At 36.5% G+C, this 22,252-nt stretch overlaps 1 protein-coding gene across 1 annotated transcript in view; it reads right to left on the bottom strand.

Annotated features, from left to right (window-relative positions):
- ARHGAP20 (Rho GTPase activating protein 20) overlaps nt 1-22,252 on the bottom strand; it is a 781,419-nt gene that overhangs the window by 61,954 nt on the left and 697,213 nt on the right. Inside the window, exons 10-12 of the mRNA XM_044072727.1 lie at nt 21,379-21,557; nt 14,823-14,984; nt 7,245-7,354 (exon numbers count right to left, since the gene is read on the bottom strand). Of these exons, the coding sequence (XP_043928662.1) occupies nt 7,245-7,354; nt 14,823-14,984; nt 21,379-21,557 (451 nt within the window). The remainder of the gene's footprint in view (nt 1-7,244; nt 7,355-14,822; nt 14,985-21,378; nt 21,558-22,252) is intronic.

Below are 22,252 nucleotides of genomic sequence, written 5' to 3'. Positions count from 1 at the left end.
GTTGTTTTTAAGGACAATTTCCATCAGCTGTGAAAAGACCTAGATCTGGAAGTGTGAGATATCTTTTTCATATAAGAAATCTGTATACCACTCCAAACCAATTGTGTGAGGTATGACTGAATAAAGGGCCTTAATATTGATAGTAATAAAAACAAAAGTGTCCTTGAAAGGTATCTCATCTATAGCTTGTAAGAAGCTCCATGAGTCCTTGCAGATATGTGTCTCACTCCATATGTGTTCTTTTAACTTATTGTCCAGATATCTTGCAAGTGGATGGGTAATGGACCTCTTGGAGTCTACTATGGGTCGCATGGGTGGTTGGCTAAGATTTTTATGCAATTTTGGCAGCCCAAACATGACTGATATTTTAGGGCAGGGAACAGAGAGAAAATTAAGCACATCAATAGAAAGTGAACCCTCTATATATAAATCTTGGAGTTCATTCCTTATGTGCTGGTAAGAAGTGTTCAATTCATTAATGGATGATCGTAAATATGCTTTTCCTTCTAGAATACAAAGCATTTTCTTGTTATAGTCCTCATAGTCCATCAAGACAACACCTCCACCTTTATCAGGTTTCATAATTCTAATATTTTGTGAAAAGATTTTTATTTCGTGCATTACCTTTTTCTCATTCATATCCGAGTTCCTACTAGAAAGCTTAGAGTTACGTATATCTAACTCACACATGCTCTCAAATAGTTGGACAATGGGATGAAGTGGGGGGGGTTATATGTACTAGAGATGGCTAAAGGGTTGACAAAGGAACCAGGTGCAGAGTTTTTAAAAAGAATATTCAAGTTCAGCTTTTGTGTATACATTCTTAAATCCATAAGAGTATTAGAAACATCTAGGGGCTGTGGGGGTACAAAGGTGAATCCTTTGGCAAACAAATCACAGTGTTCAGAATTAACAGCAATGCTGGAAAAATTGTACACATTAAAGTCACCTAAAGTGTTGGTAACTATGTGACAGGGTGGGAGTAAATGGTCCATATCATCACCTAAATTGTTTGGTGGTGAATGCAACAACTTAGTTAAAGTCACATTTACATCCTGTTGTTCCAGGACTGGAACCTCTTCCCCCCTGTTCACCATCCCTCCCCTGTTCCAATGGTTGTTCTTGTTTATTGGGGCCAAATACCAATTGTTGTTTCCCTGGGGACCTTTGTTCCTCAGACGCTCTGAGCGTCTCGGGGGGGAAACTCTTCCATGTCTAAAAAAACCTGACCAGCATTACTAGTTGAAGGATTATCAGTACCAATAACATTGCTGTTAATATTTCCGGGATTCCCATTAGAATTAATATATTTTTGCCCCATTCCTGGGAAGGGGGAGGTCTGGGATATGCCAGGCCATTACTATAGTCATTTCTGTCCCTATTCAGTTTCTTAGTTTTACGAAGTTTAATAGAACTTACTAGATGCTCCATACTATTAAAAATTCTCACATGCTCAAATTTGTGTTGTTCATAATGCAAATGTTCACAAATCCTTTTATCAATATCAGAAACAGAAGCAGATAATTCATTAATTAAAACATCATTATATTCTACTATCAAACGCATATATTCTATGCCATGTCTATCAAATAAAGTGACTAGCTCTTTAAATAGTTCAGAATTGTACTGTAACCCATTAGGGTAGCGCCACATTCTTAAACCTTTTGGCACTATATTGTCCTTAATACATTCTCTAAAATAAGCATTGTCAAGCTGAAGTCGCTTAATTTTAGAAAGTTTGTAATCAAACTGATCAAAAAGAGATGGTAAATCATTGTTACCAATGTCTATTGTGATTCTCTCAGCTTCACCAAAGGAAAAAGTTTCTGCAAGGCAGTCTTTTAATGCTGGAACTGTGCCTGCCGATGAATTAATGTTCACAGACTGATTAATGTGTTGTCCACAAGGTATAGATTCATTAACACTGTCCTCTCCATTAGAAACATTCAAAAAATGTCCATTAGAAGGTTGTTGAGAGTTATTTGAAAGAGGAACATCCCTTAAAACATGCTGCAGGCTTGTGGAAGCCATTACAGCCCCACCAGCTGCCTGCTGCTGATGCATGATGATGTTAGAAGGGGGTGTGTTCAACAAGGAATCCACTTTGAGTGACAGTGACTGATATTCCCTTATCCCCACTGTACTACGATCTCAACAACAGCCATTCCCCCACGATTTCCCTTTCCTTTTCACATACTCGCGTGAAAGTGCTTTTTTGGCAAAAAGCACTTTCATGCAAGTATGCCCGGCGTTTCAGTCCGGGACCCATATATATATATATATATATATATATATATATATATATATATATATATATATATATATATCTGTGTGTGTCTGTGTGTGTGTGTGTGTGTGTGTATGTATGAATGTATAGATAGATGTATATATAGATACAGCTATAGATATGGATAGATGTTGATAAAGTGAGTGAATATAGATTTGTGTGAATGCGATTTACGTACATGATTTGATCAAAAATACAAGTGTTCGACAAGACTTTTGTGTGAAAATAATTGGCCTAAATGTAGTATGTGTGAAAACAGTACACCAATATGGTTTGACCAATTATTTTCACACAAAAGTCTTGTTGAACATTTGTATTTTTGATCAAAAATTGTAGGTGAGCTGTGTTCATGTAAATGAGTATCCACTCAATTTACATCCATAAATCATATTGACAGCTACACCTAAATGCATATACATATTTAACCTATTCCTTCCTAGATCTGCTGCTGTGCATACAGCACATTAGGCAACCCATAGCAGGTACAGGTTTGGGTTGCCAGCCCAAGGCCCAACCCTCCTCAGAGGGTGCACCACACACTCACACCTAGGGCCAATTTAGAGTGTCCAACCCACCTACTGCACATTTTTGGGAAGAAACCCACATGAATGCAGGAAGGAAATGCAAACTCCACACAGAAGGCACCCCAGCTGAGAACCGAACTGGAGAACCTCTTGCTGTGAGGCAACAGCACTAATCACTACACCACTGCACCATCCTAACCTCTTCTTTACCTCTAAAAATTCTGTAAAATGCTGAAAGTCAGCCATTTTTTAGATATTTATATAATTTGTGGATATCTCTCTCTCTCTCTCTCTCTCTCTCTCTCTCTCTATATATATATATATATATATATATGAGATCAGAGTTAACAAATCTAGTAAATTGGGGCAGAGCTGTAGAGTAGCAGTCTTGCTCAGAGTCTGAAGAAGGTGTATTTGACATAGTGTGGAAACAGAGAGAGAGAGAAGGAATAAGGGAAAATTCCATTAGGAGGTGTGGGTATGGCAGGAGAGCAATAAGGTTGGTATTGTAAACTTGTTCACGGTAGGTGTACTCTTTAAGATAATAAACTAACATCTCCTGTTTGTATCACAATAAATCCGAATTTTAAAGTTCATGAAGCAGCGGTTCTTTCAGCTTTGTTTCCTGCATTTTGGTTAGTGCTGTGTTTACTGCCTGAATTGCTACTGTGCCTTTTATGCTAGTTTATGTGCTTGGACTGAGTTTGGCACAGGTAGCGTTAGTCCTGTGGGGAGTGATATTTCTTGTACTCTTTAAGATGTTTAGTGGGGGACAGGAAATGTAAAGGTGTGATTTTAGCTGTACTCCTTAAGATGTTTGGTTGGGGACAGGCAATGTAAAGTCATTGATGGTAGCTGTACTCCATAAAATGTTTAGTGGGGGACAGGTAATGTAAAGTTATGATTGTAGCCATACTGACTAAGATGCTTTGTGTGGGACAGGTAATGTAAATCGCAGCTGCACTTCCTAAGTTGTTTGGGGGGAGACAGGTACCATGAAGCTGTGTTAGTAGCTGTCCTTACTAAGATGTTTGGTAGGGAGGAGGTAATGTAAAGGTGTTGATGGTAACTGTACTCCCTAAGTTGTTTGGTGGTGGAGAGATACCATAAAGCTGTGATAGTAGCTGTAATCCCAAAGGTATTCAATGGGGGACAGGTAATGTAAAGGTGTGATAGTAGCTGTACTCACTAAGATGTTTGGTGGGGATAGGTAATCCGGTAATGTAAAGTTGTTGATACTAGATGTACTCTCTAAGAGATTTGTTCAGGGGACCAGTAATGCAAAGCTGGAATGGTAGCTATACTCCCTACAATGTTTGTTGGGAGACAGGTAATGTAAAATTATGATGGTAACTGAACTCCCTAAGGTGTTTGGTCTGGTGGGGGACAGATAATGTAAAGGTGTCGATGGTAGCTGCACTCCCTAAGTTGTTTGGTGGGGGAGAGATAACATAAAGCTGTGATAGCAGCTGTACTCACTAAGATGTTCGGTCGGGACATGTAATGTAAAGTTATGATTGTAGCTGTAGTCACTAAGATGTTTGGTGGAGGACAGATAATGTAAAGGTGTTGATGGTAGCTGTAATCACTAAGATGTTTGATGGGGACAGATAATGTAAACGTGTGACAGTAGCTGTAATCACTAAGATGTTTGGTGGGGGACAGATAATGTAAAGGTTTGATAGCAGCTTTACTCACTAAGATGTTTGGTGGGGAGGAGCTATTGTAAAGTTGCAAGTGTAGCTGCACTCCCTAAGATGTTTGGTGGGGAACAGGTACCATAAAGCTATGATAGTAGCTGTACTTACTACGATGTTTAGTGGGAGAACAATAATGTAATGCTTTGATAGCAGCTCTACTCCCTGAGTTGCTTAGTGGGAAACAGGTAATGTAAAGTTGGGATGGTAGCTGTACCCCCTAAATTGTTTGGTGGGGGGACAAGTAATGTAAAGTTGTTGATAATACCTGCATTTTCTAAGATGTTTGATGGGGGACAGGTAATGTAACATTTTTGATCGTGGCTGTACTCCTTATAATGTTTGGAGGGAGTCAGGTACTGTAAAGTTGTGAGGGTGGCTTTACTCCCTAAGGTATTTGGTGGGGGACAGGTAATGTCAAGTTGTTAACAGTAGCTGCACTCTTAAGACACTTGTGGAGAGACTGGTAATAAGAAGTTGTTGATAGTAGCTTTACCCTCTATGACATTTGGTTGGGGACTGGTAATTTAAAGTTTTGATGATATTCTCTAAGATGTTTGTGTGGGACAGGTCATGTAAAGCTGTTGATGGTAGCAGAAGGCCCTAAGATGTTTGGTGGGGGGACACTACCAATTAAAAGAATGACAGCTGCACTGCCTTTAATGTCCACATGGTGGCTTTTGGTTACTCAGAGGCTGCAGCAATGTTGTTGTTTGTCTTTTGGGTTTTCCCGGTAAGGGGTCGCCACAGCGGAACTCCGGTCCGCTAATGATTGGCAGTAGATTTTTATGAAATGCTGAGGTGCCAGCTCGACGCCCAACCTTCAACGAAGGAACGCCCATTTACGCACACATATCTTTCGAACGCTACCCAACCGCGGGGAGGACATGCAGACTCCACACAGAAGGCACTCCCAGTAATGTGGGGGATTCTAAGCTGTTGTGTTAGAAGTTCCATCATTTCCTTTTTTATGAGGAATGGCCAAACACTCAGTCTTTGCTCCTGTGAGACATGATAAACAGAGGGTTCTGTCATGTAAATCAAAAACCTAGACCAATGCTCATCAATGAAGTTCATAGACTGTCAAATCTTAGAAATGGAAGCAACTGTCTGCAGTTTAAGCTACTGGCTCTCCCAGAGTGCATTATTTTTACATCTTTCTCATCTTTAATTACAACAAACTCTGAAGCTGTTAGACCTTGCAGAACTATCTTCTACTAAACTCGATGTGATTATCTGAGATAAATTTCTTTGAGAATGACTTTCAGTACAAAGGAATAACGTAATCTGTCTACAAATACTGAACTGCATGGCTAATGCACACTTATTTGTTGGCGATGGCAGGCTATTGCAATATTAGTTAAGTCAAATCCAAGACAAAATAAAAATAGTGTAAAGTGTTTTAGATTAAATTACCTTTTGCTTCATTCCTCCACAGCAGTCACCCTTTTATTCTGTAAACCCAAAGTCTTAGTGAGTGCCAAAAACAACACAGAATAGTTTGTAACATCTTTCCTTGTCCAAACATAAAACACAAGTTTTGACTCTCCAGGGTGAAGGAACCATGAATGCTCAATATGCTATTTATTTTTATTCTAGGCAAAAAAAAAAAATACCCATTGTGTTGAGCCTCTTTCACAGTTTCTAATTAAATGGTTTATTTTTAGATTATTCCTTAAAAATAAATCCTAGTGCTTTAAAGCATCCAGATGTTTCACCATAATTTACTGTATGTAACCACCAGACAGTAAGAGAACTCCCTTCCGTTGCACTGTAGCAATACCATCTGCAGCCTGTTAAGAATAATTCTGGGCCATTTCTATGTTTGTTTGTAAGATAAGCAGCTCATATGGTTCCATCTTTTGAATTACAGTGGTATTCTTATGGATTTAGACACCAGAACACAATACAGTTTTAAGTCATATACTGTGTTTATCATTGAGAAATAAAAAACATAGTCCATTTATAAATGAATTACTACTTTGATATGCTAGTTTATAGCAAAATTATCTTAAAAATGCTTACAACAGAATCCACATATTTTGCTGACAACAAATAAACTTCTTCCTGCAGACCTAACTTTGACTCTTAAAGTTGGAATGAGCATGCCATATGATTTTGAGCAAATCACAACTGTTTCTTCATTGAATATTTAAGTTACAACTGGGTGAGAAATCAACTCACTGAGCAAAACTAGTTGGGAATTTTAACCTGAAGAATAAATTAAATGTAAACATTTGTTACAGGAGGAAAGCCTCCACACCTCATGTGGGAGGTGAGCTCCCAAACACTCATGACTCCACAGTCACACTAACACAAAGAAGGGAGAAATACCCCCCCCCTCAAAATATGTCACCACACACACTGATAGAGTACACTAGTAATAGTTTCCTGTGGAAAACAGTGAGAGAGTTCAACTTAGTTGAATTGTACTAAACCGGACAGAACCTCATCCAGTTTGCACTTGACGAGCAGTAGAGAAGCCCATGTAACCAGCAACTGATGCAAGTACACCTCAGAAATAAGACTCTTTGCCTTTCAAACCTCAAGTTCTAATAAAAAAAAACACTATTTACCTAAAGAATGTAACAGCTGGTCAGGAATGGAGAGAAAAGAAAATAAGTAGATAGCTCTGGGAATGTTTACTAATGAGATTATTAGCATTTTGAAACAGAGGTGTTATATTATATACAGTATGTCTTTATTTTAAGATGTAAAAAGCTGGAAAATACCTACCTTTGAATTTCTTGCAGCTTTTCTTCATGACTTTCATAATCCATTGCAGCTATCCATTTGTCAAATAATTCTGAAGAAAGGATGCTGCCTGGTATGTTACGAAGAAAATCCTATTAAAATGAAAAACAAATGAATATAATAAATAAAAAAAAAATGAGACATGGGTGATAATGGCAAACAGAGTGTATAATGCATGAATAACATTTTAATCTATATATATATATATATATATATATATATATATATATATATATATATATATATAAACTCAATTATAAGAAGTTTACCAGTCAGGCATACTTCATAGCTATGACTTTTTTTAATTTCATGCAGACACACAAAATAACTCTAGACACTGACCTAGCTAAGTTTAGCAACTAGAATGCACTTATATTTATCAACCAAACCACACAACAAGCACTCCCAAAAAGACTCATTTCCATACTGGAATGACCTCCTTGGAACCCATGTCATAGGGGCTGCTTAGTTCCCATCTGGCAGACCATATGTCAAGGGGTCTGCCAGGTGGGAACCATTTGACTACCTGACAACCATTTGTCTCCATGAGGACTGCAGTTCCATTAGTGGTCTGTCCAGGTAAAACAGTCCAACATTTATAAATCTTTTTCCAAGTGTTTTTTTTTTTCATTTGGAAACAACCAGTGGTGTTTGTTTAGAGAGTTATGTCTGTAGAACAGCTGCTTGAGATGTATGGCATGTTTATTAGCATTAGCATTAATAATTCAGTGATGTGTTTTTACTTCTGCATTTTCTAGAATGCCACTAAAACAGATAAATATCAATATACTTAAAGTGAGCTATCAGTCACACTTTCAAAGCAAATGTAAATAATGTATCAAATTTTACACTGTTTAATGCAAAAAGTGTGTTATTTTTGCAAATAATTTTGTTGATAAACACTGTCTATTGAATATTTCCTTGAAGCTGAAAACACTTGACATGATATTATGAAAGACTGATCCCACAATGCCTCACTATCTAGATTAGTTTATAAGCTACTATTTTCCATGCCAAGTGGAGGAACATGGCAGTTTTATATCATAATGTGACAATTGTACAGTACTTCCTTTTGAATATCTACCAAGGGGAAAACAAACCTAGGCTATCTTTATTAATTTAGTCTTCACTGCTGTGTAAAACCAAATGAACAGCCATGCCTGTTCTTAAGGATTCCCCTAAAGCTTTGCTGTAGTTAAGTGACTTACAGACTTGATCATGTTGTGAAACTGTGATGAAATCCTAGTGCTAAAAATGCTGAGTAATTAAATTATGACAGCAGAATGCCAACTTCAGTACAGGTAACAATAAAGTTAGATAACCTATATGATAGCAATCTTGTACAGTTGTCTATAGCATATGAAGCAGAGTGGTACCCTTGACACCTTCAGTATAAACCTAAATAACTGGATGGAGTGTTTCAAATTTTCTTTTGGTCTGTCTTGTGCTGTCCTTCTTTTGCCCACACAGATCTTCTGAATATGATTTATTGTCTAGAGATGTAGACTGTTTGCTAGTAAGTATCTATGAATTCATGAACCTAGACATAATAAAGGAGGTGGTTTATGTCTGCATTTAGTTACAATGACAGTGTTGTGAACCAGTGGCTTCTTGGACTGCTTCTGAAGACAACATCTGCATTTCTTTTACTGAATTACTCTTGATTTGTGCTAACTGCAAACTTCTAAAAATCTTTTCATAGTACTGTGATGATATGGGCTAGTACCAGCATAGCCAGCTGGAGTTCTGTAAAGAATGATATGTCCTTTGAAAATTAAACTGATTTATAATACATTCTTGTGTTACAAATGTATTAGAACTGCATGGCATTTGAATATCAAACTGATTTACACAAATGCTTATGTTACAAATGTACTGGAAATGTATGGCATTTGAAAATCAAAACGTGTTTGTAAAGTTGCTAGTGTTAAAAAAATGTATCAATGTATCCTCCTGGACAAAGAAGGAATATACATGTAAGACTGTATGTATATATATATATATATATATATATATATATATATATATGTTAGCAAAGGACACTGGAAGAGAATGGGTTAAACAGCTAGCTTACTTCTTACTTTAAGAAAAATGCTATTAGTTGGACTACCTGTTGGGCCATGGAAGTGCTTATCTCACAGCTCTGAACAGGACTACAGATGACATGTCTAGAATAAGCCTTTGTTCATTAGCTCAGTAAAAAGAGGGGAAGCCCCAGGCACTGCCATAAACATTAGCAAAACTTTAGATATGCATCTTAGCGCATGTATGCTAACATCATGTCTCAAGGTTCAAAGGGGAATAGTGTTAGAACCTAGAGTCAAGTGACTAGATGAGATCATTCTACCAGCTATCTTGGAAATTTTAGATATTACAAAGAAAAAATATATATGCTAGACACCTGCAACAACTGAAGAGGCCACTAAAGTACCTCACAAAGAGGATCCTAGGCCTTAAACACTTGTCCTATATGGACAGACTCAAAAAACTCCAACTATTCTCTGTCTCATATCATCTACTTAGAGGCGATCTCTGCCTGACATACAAATTCATGTCTGATCCAGCTCTGTTAGAAATGCTACATCTAAATAAATCCCAATTCCTCCACACCACATGCTCCAGTAACCTCAACCTCATTACCACAATCAACAGAACATGCTGGAGGGGAAAGGTTCATAACCCAGAGACTGCCTTTGCTATGGAATAGACTTCCCATACATGTCAAACAGAGCACCTCACTGGCCCTCTTCAAGAGAAACCTTGATGAGTGGATGGGAAATAGAAAATTCACCCTGGGGATCACTCCAGTGGCTCTACTCGACAGAGGCACTGGGAACTAAGGTCGGGTGGCATGATGTCAAGGTAATCCAATGGGTTAGGTTTGTAAAGGCTCCAGGGCCATTAGCCTAGTACACACCTATGAGCCTATGAACATATAAAAATCTCTCAGTATTGAGTATTCGTCCTTGGGCCTGACAACAAGAAGGACCATTCACCACATCATCTGCCTTGCTCTATTAAGTAAGTAGGGTATAGTAATTCTCCTAGATTCAGGCAGGAAAATATAGTGAAGCTTAGTTTAGATATTGTTTTTCTTTATTTGTCTGAGTCTGTCCATCAGTGTTATTTTCAATATTTCCTGTGATTTAAACTGTGGTTAACTGTAAATATATATTCAGTATTTTCATGCACTTTTACTATTTATTATTAACTATATTTAAAACTTTTATTGTGGCTGGTCCTTTTAGAAATTATCCAACCTTTCAGAGTGCTTATATTTATTTGGTGACACTGTGTGGGCCACTCCAGAAGGCCTAGCTGTCTCGTCAACTACTACCATTTGTATTTGTATTAATATTGCACAGTATAATTGGACACCCTTTGTTAAGAGGCCTTAGAGTAGCTGATTGTGGAGTGTCTGGTGACAGTGATAACTACCTTATACTCTGGGCAGAAGGGGGCACCACAGGTAAATCTGTGCTAGCCTTTCCCAGGTGTGTGTGTGTGTGTGTGTGTGTGTGTGTGTGTGTGTGTGTGTGTGTGAAAAATCAAATTTCACAGAGTGTGTGTGTGTGTGTGTGTGTGTGTGTGTGTGTGTGTGTGTGTGTATGTGTGTGTGTGTGTGTGTGTGTGTGTGTGTGTGTGTGTGTGTGTGTGAGCTACTTGCAGCAGGGACATGAAGCACTGGTTTCACCGACAGGATGCTAGAGGACTTGGCTTGGACACTCGGCTAAGGACTTAATCCTACATCTGTACTAGTGGGGAGTCTTATTGAGGCCCTGGAGGGAAAAAGATATAAAGAAATCCAGACCCTGGGTTGAATGCATTCCCTATGTGCTCTTACGGGAAATTGTGCTTTATGAAGAGAGGTCTACATCTGGAAATACTGAGTGCATCCATTTGTATTCCAAGTGAGCATCCCTCTCCAGTGTCACTGGTGAGGATTCAGGCTGCTTGATTACTGGAACAGAGTGGGGCTGTCACAAGTACCTTTCAATTTTCTCCTATACAAAATAAGCAAATTAAGTAAATTGTAGGGATCTCCTAAGAATTTGGAGTTGTAGTTTTTTACTAGCTTCCAGACCTTCTCCACATTCTTGCTCAAGTGTCAGAGTTGCCAGGTAAGTCGCAGGATTTGTTTTGTTTCTGGCATATTACTGGATTTACTTTACCTGCTATGCTTACCTGACAGCATATTTTTGGTTTAAGTCTAACAGCTCTGCTCATTCATCTGTGACCATAACTTGTCATTTCATCGAGCTAGTAAAAGGCAGACAAAAGCAACTTGTAGTATTCCATGCTTTTCTTAATTTTCTTGAACTATGTGGATAAAAGCAAAACTTTGCTGGACAAAAATAAGAATACTTAGCAGCTTGTTTATGTAGCAGTGTAGTATAATCTATTCTTCTTCTTTATAAAAAGATGTTTCCAACAACATATTATTTGGAGGAAAGACTCAGTTTAGCAATTACATGTATAAGTGGCAGAGTGGTACATTGCTTAGCACTGCTTCTCAATAGATTTTGGTTCTCAGCATAGTTGGCTTTTGTGTGAAGCCTCCATTTCCTCCCTTTGTTCAATTTTTTTTTTGAGTTGTATGCTCCAGTTTCCTCCAACATTCTAAAAACAAATCAGGTAAATCAGTGATCATGTAAGTTTATGCATGAGGTGTGTGTGTGTGTGTGTGTGTGTGTGTGTGTGTGTGTGTGTGTGTGTGTGTGTGTGTGTGTGTGTGTGTCTGTGTGTATATGTGTGTTCTGATCTCATCGAGGCCTGACTCCCTGCCTTGTACTCACTGCTAGCTAGGATAACTCAGGGTCCCCTATGACTCTGAATAGGATAAAGTGCACATCGAATAAGGAATGAATACTGTGCAAACTTTATCGTACTTCACTAGCCTCAGCAAGACACAAACTTGTGATGTAAAACATGGCAGTGACTAACAATGAAAACTAATGAAAGTATGTTGTATCTCTATATCATGCAGACTGAGATAAATTCCTTTATCAAACAATGCTATATCTGAATAGAAAAAAAAGAATGGTGGAACCTTCATGATCTGTGGCGGGGAAGAAATACATAATAAGGAACTGAAAGGTACTAAAGGATTTGTGGGCACTAAATAACATCTCTCCAATATAGGAAGTATAACTCTTGGATATTTTTAATTATATTGGAGGGGTGAGTTGTCTTTGTATTAACAAAAAGATCAGTTAATCAACCATTCATTTAACCAGTTAACCGAGAACTATAAAACAGTTTGAACTTTTCCATTTTCTACAAATTCTTATTTCATTGTACTAGCTACATTTAATTGACCTCCCAGAAGTACTCATTGGCCAATGATTCTTAAACAGCTGTGCTCCACATATAGAGGTGTGAAGAAATAAGCATTTGCTACTCAGAAGATAAGATAGCTGAAGGCAATGATTTAATGGTTTACCTTTAAATAGGCGATTACACTTTGTCGAACGGCCACTTCTTTGACGCGTTTTGCACGAACCGAAACCGTGAAAATTTTTAAATGTCGAAAATCATTCGACGTTCGACATTACCGGCCGCACAACACCGCCACACCCATGCTACCATGGGTCAAAAAGGGGCGAGGTTTTGCCGTTCGCACATTCGGAATTTGACTTCGGTGACGAACGCATTTCGGCCTTCGCGCAAGTCGAGTCGCCCATATCAGGATCGGCATTATAACGGTAAACCTGATTTAATATCATCTACATGCTGTCACTCAGGATCACTTCCTTCAAATCTGGTAACTTATATACAACAGGAAGTGGGAAGCAGGTATTGCCCTCCTAATATCACTTAAAATTACTGCAAAGTCCTGAAAGCCTACACACCATCCATTACCCAGTACAGTGTTTGTGTATACATGCCTAAATTCCACAAGTAATTGAGTATTAGCATACTTTTTGCAAGTCCCTGTGGTACAGTGAAAATCAAATATTAAACATATTAATGAAACTTGTAAGCGCCATCAGGAGAACCAGAGCTCTTCAGACAAAAACGGAGCATTCTTGACAACAAGTATTGTTTTGTAGACTTCAAAAACTAGCAATAACTTCAAGAAGTTTTCATTAGTATGAAAACTGTCAGATCACTTTAAACGTTTAATGGGTAGTCTAATATGGCCTAAACATCATGCATTTATATGTAATGAAATGTCTGTGACTCAGCAAGGAAAAGTACAGATATCACATCTGTCATTCTGTTTAGAGTATTAGAGTGTTAGAATATAAGCCAGCTATTTGCATGTACTATGACATCAGTAGAACTCTAGATGTGCAGGACTCGAGTTTTGCATTTCTAATAAGCCTAGACCTCTCAACCAATCGGGGACAAATTTCAACAGAATCAGGGATAAGTCACGAAAAAATCAGGGACAATCAGGAACACTTTTAAAATATTAATGCTATTAACTTGAAACATTGACAGAATCAGAACATATGAATTAATACACATTTTCTGAAGTAAAAGAAGTCTATAACTCTTAATTATTGTCATTATTCATTGTGTAATTCACCACCTTTCCTCCAAAAGTCACTAGTTTTAGGAGGGATTAAGAGGGACAGAGCTAAACTTTGAGTCAAAATCAGGGACATCCCTGAAAATCAGGGACAGTTGAGAGGTATGAATAAGCCCCACATCTCAACTAAGAATACAAACTACTGAATATGAATGTTAAAGAAGAGTAAATATGCACTACAAACAGGAAGCAAGCAATTTATGCAGAATCTTATCTACAAGTTCAAAGTTCAGTATACTGCCTGCCTATTCAAACAGTACAATAGTTAACTGCTGACTGTGGTACATGGGCAAAGCTTACTACACATCTATTGTGGTGTACCTTCTCCAGAGAAGAACAGTGAACTACGTATACTTTTATCAGAAATATCATAGGGAAGACAACAACTAAGTCCTAGCAATTTTTAACTGCTGATGTATGTATATCCTCAGACATGAAAAGACTGCAAGTCTATTTGCAAATTAAGAGTATAACTGTTCAGTTTTCTAAAATGACTTCTTATGCTGCCTATGAACATTTTGCCCTGAGCACATCCTACTCCCTTTAAGAATTTTGCAAATATCCCATTGACTTTAACTCCACACAATGTACTAAAATTCAAAATTTTAATTAGCTTTTATTCCTGGACATCATCTGCAGCCCTAAACTTTGCAGGCTCAGCTAAGTGATACTGATTTCTGGAAGCATTTGAAAATATCATTTTGTATTGTATTTCTGTATATTTATAGTCGTATTCCAGTCTCCTCCTGAATTTAACTTCTCTGATGTGGGACTGAGGTTACTCTTTTCAGAAAATTCTAAATAAATATGATGTGCAAAAATTAAGTTCATTTCAGAAAACCTCATTAACATTTTGAGGCATCCATACTAAATTTAAAGGGAGATTTAACAGTGGGAGCGGAAGACCTGCTGATCTCAGTGAACAGCTGGAAATGAATGTTTCCTTTGATTTTCAATGAAGACAGCTAGCCTGGAAATGGGAAATACTCCTAGATAGGCAGAAAAACAGCCAACATTCATACCTTTAGCACAACAGCTGTCACAAATACGGATTCACAGTCTATATGCACTTCAGCTCCACAGTCCAGTTTCTCCTTCAGCTCTCGGCATGATTTTGCATTAGCAGATCGTCTGAATATTCCCCTGGTGAATGGGCCTTCCTGATACAGAATATTAAGCATATCCTGATGAACAAGTAAATTAGAAATAATTAGGAACACTTCCAGACAGATTCATATGCCAGAAAAAATATCATACTATCATTATCTGTTCATGGATGACCATGCAATTCATGATTACTGTTACATTCAAGGACATAAGACACATTCTTAAACCTCTCTATTGGTATATTCTATATGTGAGAAGCATGCCCTTTTTAATATCTATATTTTTAAAAGTGATTACAGTCACTGCGAAAGCTTATTAATAATTCCATAATACAGTGAAAGGGATATTTATTTTCATATTAGCACTTAAATGAAACAATTTCACTTTATTACAGCATGGGAAATGTTGGTAAATATAATGAGAGCTGCAGATTCTGAACAGTGATTAGGTGTCTTAAAGGTTGTAATAGAAGACAGTGTTAAAGGCCTTGGTGAGATCTCCATGTGCTTATTGAGTTTATTGTTAAAAAAGTAGGGCAATACAGTTGTTGTGGTCCTTCTAACAACCAAATTAATTAACACAAAGAAGACTGTTGCTTTCAAGGTGTTGCCTGACTTGTTCTCTTACTGTTTGTTTAAGAACCTTGTTATATAGATATGTACAAGCATTTAAAAAATTGCATTGTAACAGTTTTGGCTGGAAGGATGGATGTGAGCTTAAGCAGAGCTGGAAAGGTAACATTATTTATTAACACTTTGTAGTTTTCCTGGAATGAATTGAGACAGGGTGTTGGTATTATGGGTGGCTTACTGGAAGTGGTGATGGAGAAAATAAGTATTTATTGAAGGTCTTATATCAGCAAAGCAGATTTCTATTGTTTCAGCAAATGATGGTTGACTGATTTTGGTTGTGGGGGGATAAGGTGTTGCGTTTAGTGGTTAATCTGGTGGGCTTTGCCAAGTGAGGAGGTTTAGATCTTTCCAGCATTGTTTAGGGTTGTTGATTAACAAGGTTAATATTTTTAATGTAAGGGTTTTAGCTTTGGTTGCTGGTCTTTTGTATATATTTTTGAGTTTATTGTATGTTTTCAAATATTGGAGAGTGTTATCTTATTATGCTGTTTTCAAGTACAGCTACTTTTGGGGGAAAAAAAAAACTTTTTACACAGGTTTGGAATAACCATGAAATTATCTTCTTCTGATTTTTCAACCATAGTTTCTTTTGGAAAAAAAAAAACATTTTCAGAGATTTGGAGTGTCAATGAATTTAGTAGAATATGGGTTAAATTTGTCCCTCATGGTTTAGTTGTGTGTGTGTGTGTGTGTGTGTGTGTGTGTGTGTGTGTGTGTGTGTGTGTGTGTGTGTGTGTGTGTGCCGGGGGTGGGGGGTACTTACTTAAAAAAGACAGTATGGACTTTTTGTTTGTGCATTGACATGGGTCCATGCAGTTCTGGCTAGTCCATTTAATAGACTAGGTGTGCTACTCTTGCAAAAAATGCAGAATATGATTAGTTTATTTGTTAGCAGTTTTAAGTTTCCTGAGATAGTTGGTACTGATGTTCCAGGGGAAGAAAAAACTTCATAGCAATTAAAAATAAAATGCACAGTACAGCATGATTGAGAAAATAACAACTTGTAGAGAAAGAGTATAAAAGAAAAGTAAGAGACAACTGTTACAATACAATGCATACACTTTTCTTAAAAATGTATGTATATATTTCCACAGTAAGCACATTGTTTTTATAACATATTCCACAACAAAGATTCAGAGGCTGAGAGATGGATATAGAAAAGTGAAAACAGTTAATGACTGATAATTTAGGTAAGAAAGAGGGGTATTATGAAGAGGAAATATTAGCAAGGAGTACATTGGCATTGTTTTTTTATTCTTTATGTATTGTTTGCTGTTGTAGATAATTAGTGTGCGAATATCACCTGTTTATTTTACCAGTGAGTAGGTATAATGACAATTAGTCAATAATCAGTCCAAGGATTCATGTTTTCCTGTGGCAGAATTGAGTCTAGTAGAATACTGAATCATTTGTTGTAGGTTGTGATGAGAAAAAAACTGTATAGGTGGCTTCTCTGTGTTAGAGGACTTACTTTTGGTTACAGATTCTTAGCATTGGGAATTTGTTATCTGGGACAGCATATCAGTGTGGATTTGTTTCTGCATGTTTAAGATTTGTGTGTGTGTAGGGGGAGGGCATTGTACAAGATACCTGTGAGGAGTTTAAGATGACTACCAGCTATGAAAGTACAACATAACCAACTGAAGCCACAGTCATAGATGTTGGGAGACATAGTTAGAATTGTGGAGTTTATGCTGTTACATATCATAAGCACTGATCTGCCATACATTTCTAGGCACTGAAGAAGTTTTATAATATGTTAAGCAGTAGAATAGGTGGTTTGATTCAAGACTTGTTGAAAATAAAGATATTCTGGGAAAATGTATCCACATTTCTTCTAAATCAAATGTTATTACTATGCTAACAGCATTGTGTAGGTTATTTTACATCTCTCCATTTGGAAACAAGTCTGTTTGCTGACCAGAATTGCAAGGGATATCCAGAGACAGTATTAGTTCTGACAAGATTGTTAATAGCAACTGTTTTGTGGGGGTTCTTGCAATTCTGGTCAGCTGTTTTTGATAATAGTGATATAGTGATTTTTTTTCTTTTTTTCTTTATAGGTTTGAGTGTGTTTGTATAGTGTTATGCCAACATGTGTGGATCTTGATAGTATGTTGATATTGTAAGGATTCCATTTTGCCAACACATGAATGCCATTTTTAGTGGTATGCATTTTGATTTTTTTTTTCCCGGTATGAGATTTTTTTTTAATAGGGAGTAAATAGCTTTAGGATAAGAAATCTAAGTAGAATGGTCAGAATGATTTGCATTTTAGGCTGTAAGATGTTAGGGAGGTTCTTTGAACAGCTAGGGTGTGATGTTACTGTTAGATGTACGAACATAGGTTTGCCTGTGAGGATGGGGAATGACGGCAGGTGTATTGGGCCCCATGACTCTTTTACTGTTTAAGTTTGATTTTTTTTTCTGAAGCCAAACTTCCAAAGATTAACAAGTTGATATTTGTTATAATATGCAATTCTATACTACTTTTTATTTTTGTTTTACAAGCACATGCTGCTTACTGCTAGCTGTGCTAGCTTCAAAGATATAATCAATTATTTCAGCCACAAGATGGCACTAAATATGCGATCACGGTTCTCTCCAATTTAAGACTAATATGGTGCAGTGATTAGCATTGTCGCCTCACAGCAAGAGGTACCCTGGTTTTATCCCCAGCTGGAGTGCCTTCTGTGTGGAGTCTGCATGTCCCCCTGTGGTCGCGTGGGTTTCCTCCGGGTGCTCCGGTTTCCTCCCACATCCCAAAGACATGCTGTAGGTGGATTGGGCACTCTAAATAGTCCCTAGGTGTGAGTGTGTGTGCCTTCTGTGGAAGGTTGGGTGCCGGGCTGGCAACTCGACACTGTAAAACTCCACTGCCAATCATGAGCGGACAAGGTGATCCGCTGTGCGACCCCTAACCGGGAAAAGCCGAAGGAAGAAGAAGATAGTCCTATGGAGTTTATGGAGTTGTAGTTGCATTTAGTGTTCTTGAGCTACTCAGGGTAACTGCAGATTTTAACATCAGGAGGTTTTGGCTATCTTATGGTCCATTGTGTCCCACTATATTGATGAATGGTTTCAGTGAAAATTATTAAAAATTACTCTGGTAAAGTTGAGGGCAGGCCTCTCCATTCCCACTATCCAGGGAATATTGTCACCCACATATTAAATTATTTTTTTTCTATTCAATATCTTAGGTTTTAATTACAGTTCATGTTATTGCCATTACATGGGATTATATATTTATTTAAATAAATTATACTTTACATGCTTATTATATTGTGTGCATCTTAGAAATTCATATTGGGATATATTCAAATCTACCTCTCAAACAACTTTTTTACTTGCTGGGATATATGAAGGTTATTTAATTATACTTTATTGTTTAGTATTGTATATATTCATACTTGTCGCTCCCACACTTCCTGATTTCTCCCCCTTTCTACCTACCATATGATTACTTCTTCTTGTAGCTTTAGTAAAGCACCAGCCAATGGCATATCTGTACTTACAATAACCACAATAAGTCCCTTGTATTATTACATAATTCTACCTAATGTTCGGTATATGGCAATACTGCACTTGTGATTTTACTGGTAACTAATGAACTGCACATTGCTTATTACATTTGTGATTTTATTGGCACCTACATGTCTTGTATTAGAAGTTTTTTATACTTAAGGTTGTTAACTTTTTTGTTAAGGTTTCTGTATGGAGCTTTTCTCCCCGGGCCTCCGCTGAAAATGGTTTCTAGCTCAGTCGGACTAACAATAAATAAAAAGATATACCATGGTTTAGCCCACACTATGCAGGTGATCTACACATTTTACACACACACACACACACACACACACACACACACACACACACACACACACACACACACACACACACATATATATATACTTTTTAATGTATTAATATAGATGTATATCTTAAATGTTTTTTCAACATTAATTTCTTTTGTGTTTTTTCACTATTTTCATGTGATGAATGACTTTGTGCTATATGACACTCACATTGTCACATTATTAATGAATATCATTGATCATAAAAGCAATATTTAAATGGTTGTATAATGCACTGGTTACATAGACATTTAGCTACAAAATGATCTCAGTGCATCCTTGCAGTTTTATATTAGCAACAATGTTTCAAAAATAAAAGGTACAATTTTAAAATTTCTAAAGATGTATGCAGATGTGAGGCTTAATAAAGAAGAGCTTCATTTTTCAGGTATATAATGGTATTCACATTACCTGCACGTCTTACAGAATGTTAATCAGGGATACTTGTAATATGGCTCATGCTCACACCATTTTTTGCCCTTATATCGTATAGCATGTAAAATAGTGATCCTTGTGATATGTCTCACACTAACATTTATGCATTATTAAATAGTAATACTTGTGATATGTCTCCCACTTATACCGTTAGATTCTGTTATGCCATATAAGATTCCTAATAGTGGTAGTTGTGATATGGCTCACAATTATACCATTTTATACCCTTAAGTCATACAGGATGTTAAATAGTTATACTTTTGATATGCTTCACACTTACATTTATGCATTAATAAATGGTGAAACTTGTAATATGTCTTACACTTATACTATTTTATTTCCTTATGCTGTATAGAATGTTAAATGTTGATATTTCTGATATGTCTCACACTTACCTTTATGCATTATCAAATAGTGATACTTGTGATATGCCTCACATTTACATTTGATACTCATGTTATATAGGATGTTAAAAAGTGACAGTTGTGATATGGCTCACACTTAGACCATTTTGTATCTTTAGGTCTTATATGATGTTAAATTGTGATGCTTGTTATATGCCTCACACTTACTTATGCATTATTAAATAGTGATACTTGTTATATGATTTATACTTACCTTTATGTATTATTAAATAGTGATACTTGTGATATGATTTATACTTACCTTTATGTATTATTAAATAGTGATACTTGTGATATGATTTATACTTACCTTTATGTATTATTAAATAGTGATACTTGTGATATGATTTATACTTACCTTTATGTATTATTAAATAGTGATACTTGTGATATGATTTATACTTACCTTTATGTATTATTAAATAGTGATACTTGTTATATGATTTATACTTACCTTTATGTATTATTAAATAGTGATACTTGTGATATGCCTCACATTTACATTTGATACTCATGTTATATAGGATGTTAAAAAGTGACAGTTGTGATATGGCTCACACTTAGACCATTTTGTACCTTTAGGTCTTATATGATGTTAAATTGTGATGCTTGTTATATGCCTCACACTTACTTATGCATTATTAAATAGTGATACTTGTTATATGATTTATACTTACCTTTATGTATTATTAAATAGTGATACTTGTGATATGATTTATACTTACCTTTATGTATTATTAAATAGTGATACTTGTGATATGTCTCAAACTTATACCACGTAGAATATTAAACAGTGAAATTTGTGATATGCCTTACATTTACTTTTATGCATTATTAAATGCTGATACTTTTAATATGCCTTACACTTATACCATTTTATTATCTTATGATGAACAGGATGTTAAATGTTGATAGTTGTGGTATGTCGCACATACCTTTATGTGTTATGAAATAGTGATGTGTGATATGCCTCATGCTTATACGATTGTATACTCTTTTGCCATATAGGATGCTAAATATTCATATTTGTGATATGGCTCACACTTAACACCATTTTACTTTAACACTTATAGCAGATATGTGGACAGATGCATTGTTTTGTTTCACAGCACTCATGAAGGGTCAAACAAATATTCATTTTTGACTTACTATTACAGGTTTGGGAAGAGTGTCATTTTCACATATGGTTGACAGTGGCAGGCCAAACAGCCTTCCAGGCACTGGAGATGTTGGTGACAATGCCATACTGTCTAGTGGTGCATTTGAGCCCCTCCAAAATGTCCAATTTATAATAGATCGTCTTCTTTTAAATGATTTTTGGCTGGACTCTGTGGAAAAAAATAATACAGTCATTAAAATATATTTTCGATCAGATCTCAATGTTTATTTCACAGTGGTTGCCATAGTTCAGGATTTTTGTATAATCATAATGAGCTGTAGTTATTATGAAATAAAAAGTACTTTATATAGAAGAAATGTCATTACAGGACTCAGAATGCATTCATTGTGCTATATACTTGTTAAAAATGGCATGAAAAACTCAGCCAGTCTAGGGCTTTCACTGTGTGATACCTTACACCTCCTGTAATGGAGGTCTATGGGATATGTACAAATGATCCCTTAAGGACATCAAGTATTTCAGCTACATGGCTTCTAAATGTCCATGATATTTTTTCTTTTTAAGTCTTTATAGTTACATTCAGGTCAATAAGGTCAAACCCCACAAGTTGTGGACATACATGTAGCCAAACTATCCACTTATGATATGCTGATGAGGTCAATAAAAAGGCCAAAGCATGATTTGATTAAATGTGTATAATAAAGCATATCAACATCTAACTAGCTCTTTCTAGGCTGTTTATATGCACCTTAAAGTTTAACCTTTCATTAACCATAATACCAAGAACATTATAGGTTTTAATAGATATGAATTTATGCCATATAATTTATAGGACTTGCCAAACTGTAACTTTATCAAATTACCTGGTTCAGTTTTAGGTTGTCTAAGAAGTTCTGCACATTT

This window comes from Protopterus annectens, chromosome 5.part0 (genome assembly GCF_019279795.1).
Source record: "Protopterus annectens isolate FY-2018-M chromosome 5.part0, PAN1.0, whole genome shotgun sequence".
NCBI lineage: Eukaryota > Metazoa > Chordata > Ceratodontiformes > Protopteridae > Protopterus > Protopterus annectens.
The sequence above is the reverse complement of the archived record's forward strand: the minus strand, read 5'-3'. Positions and strand labels throughout refer to the sequence as shown.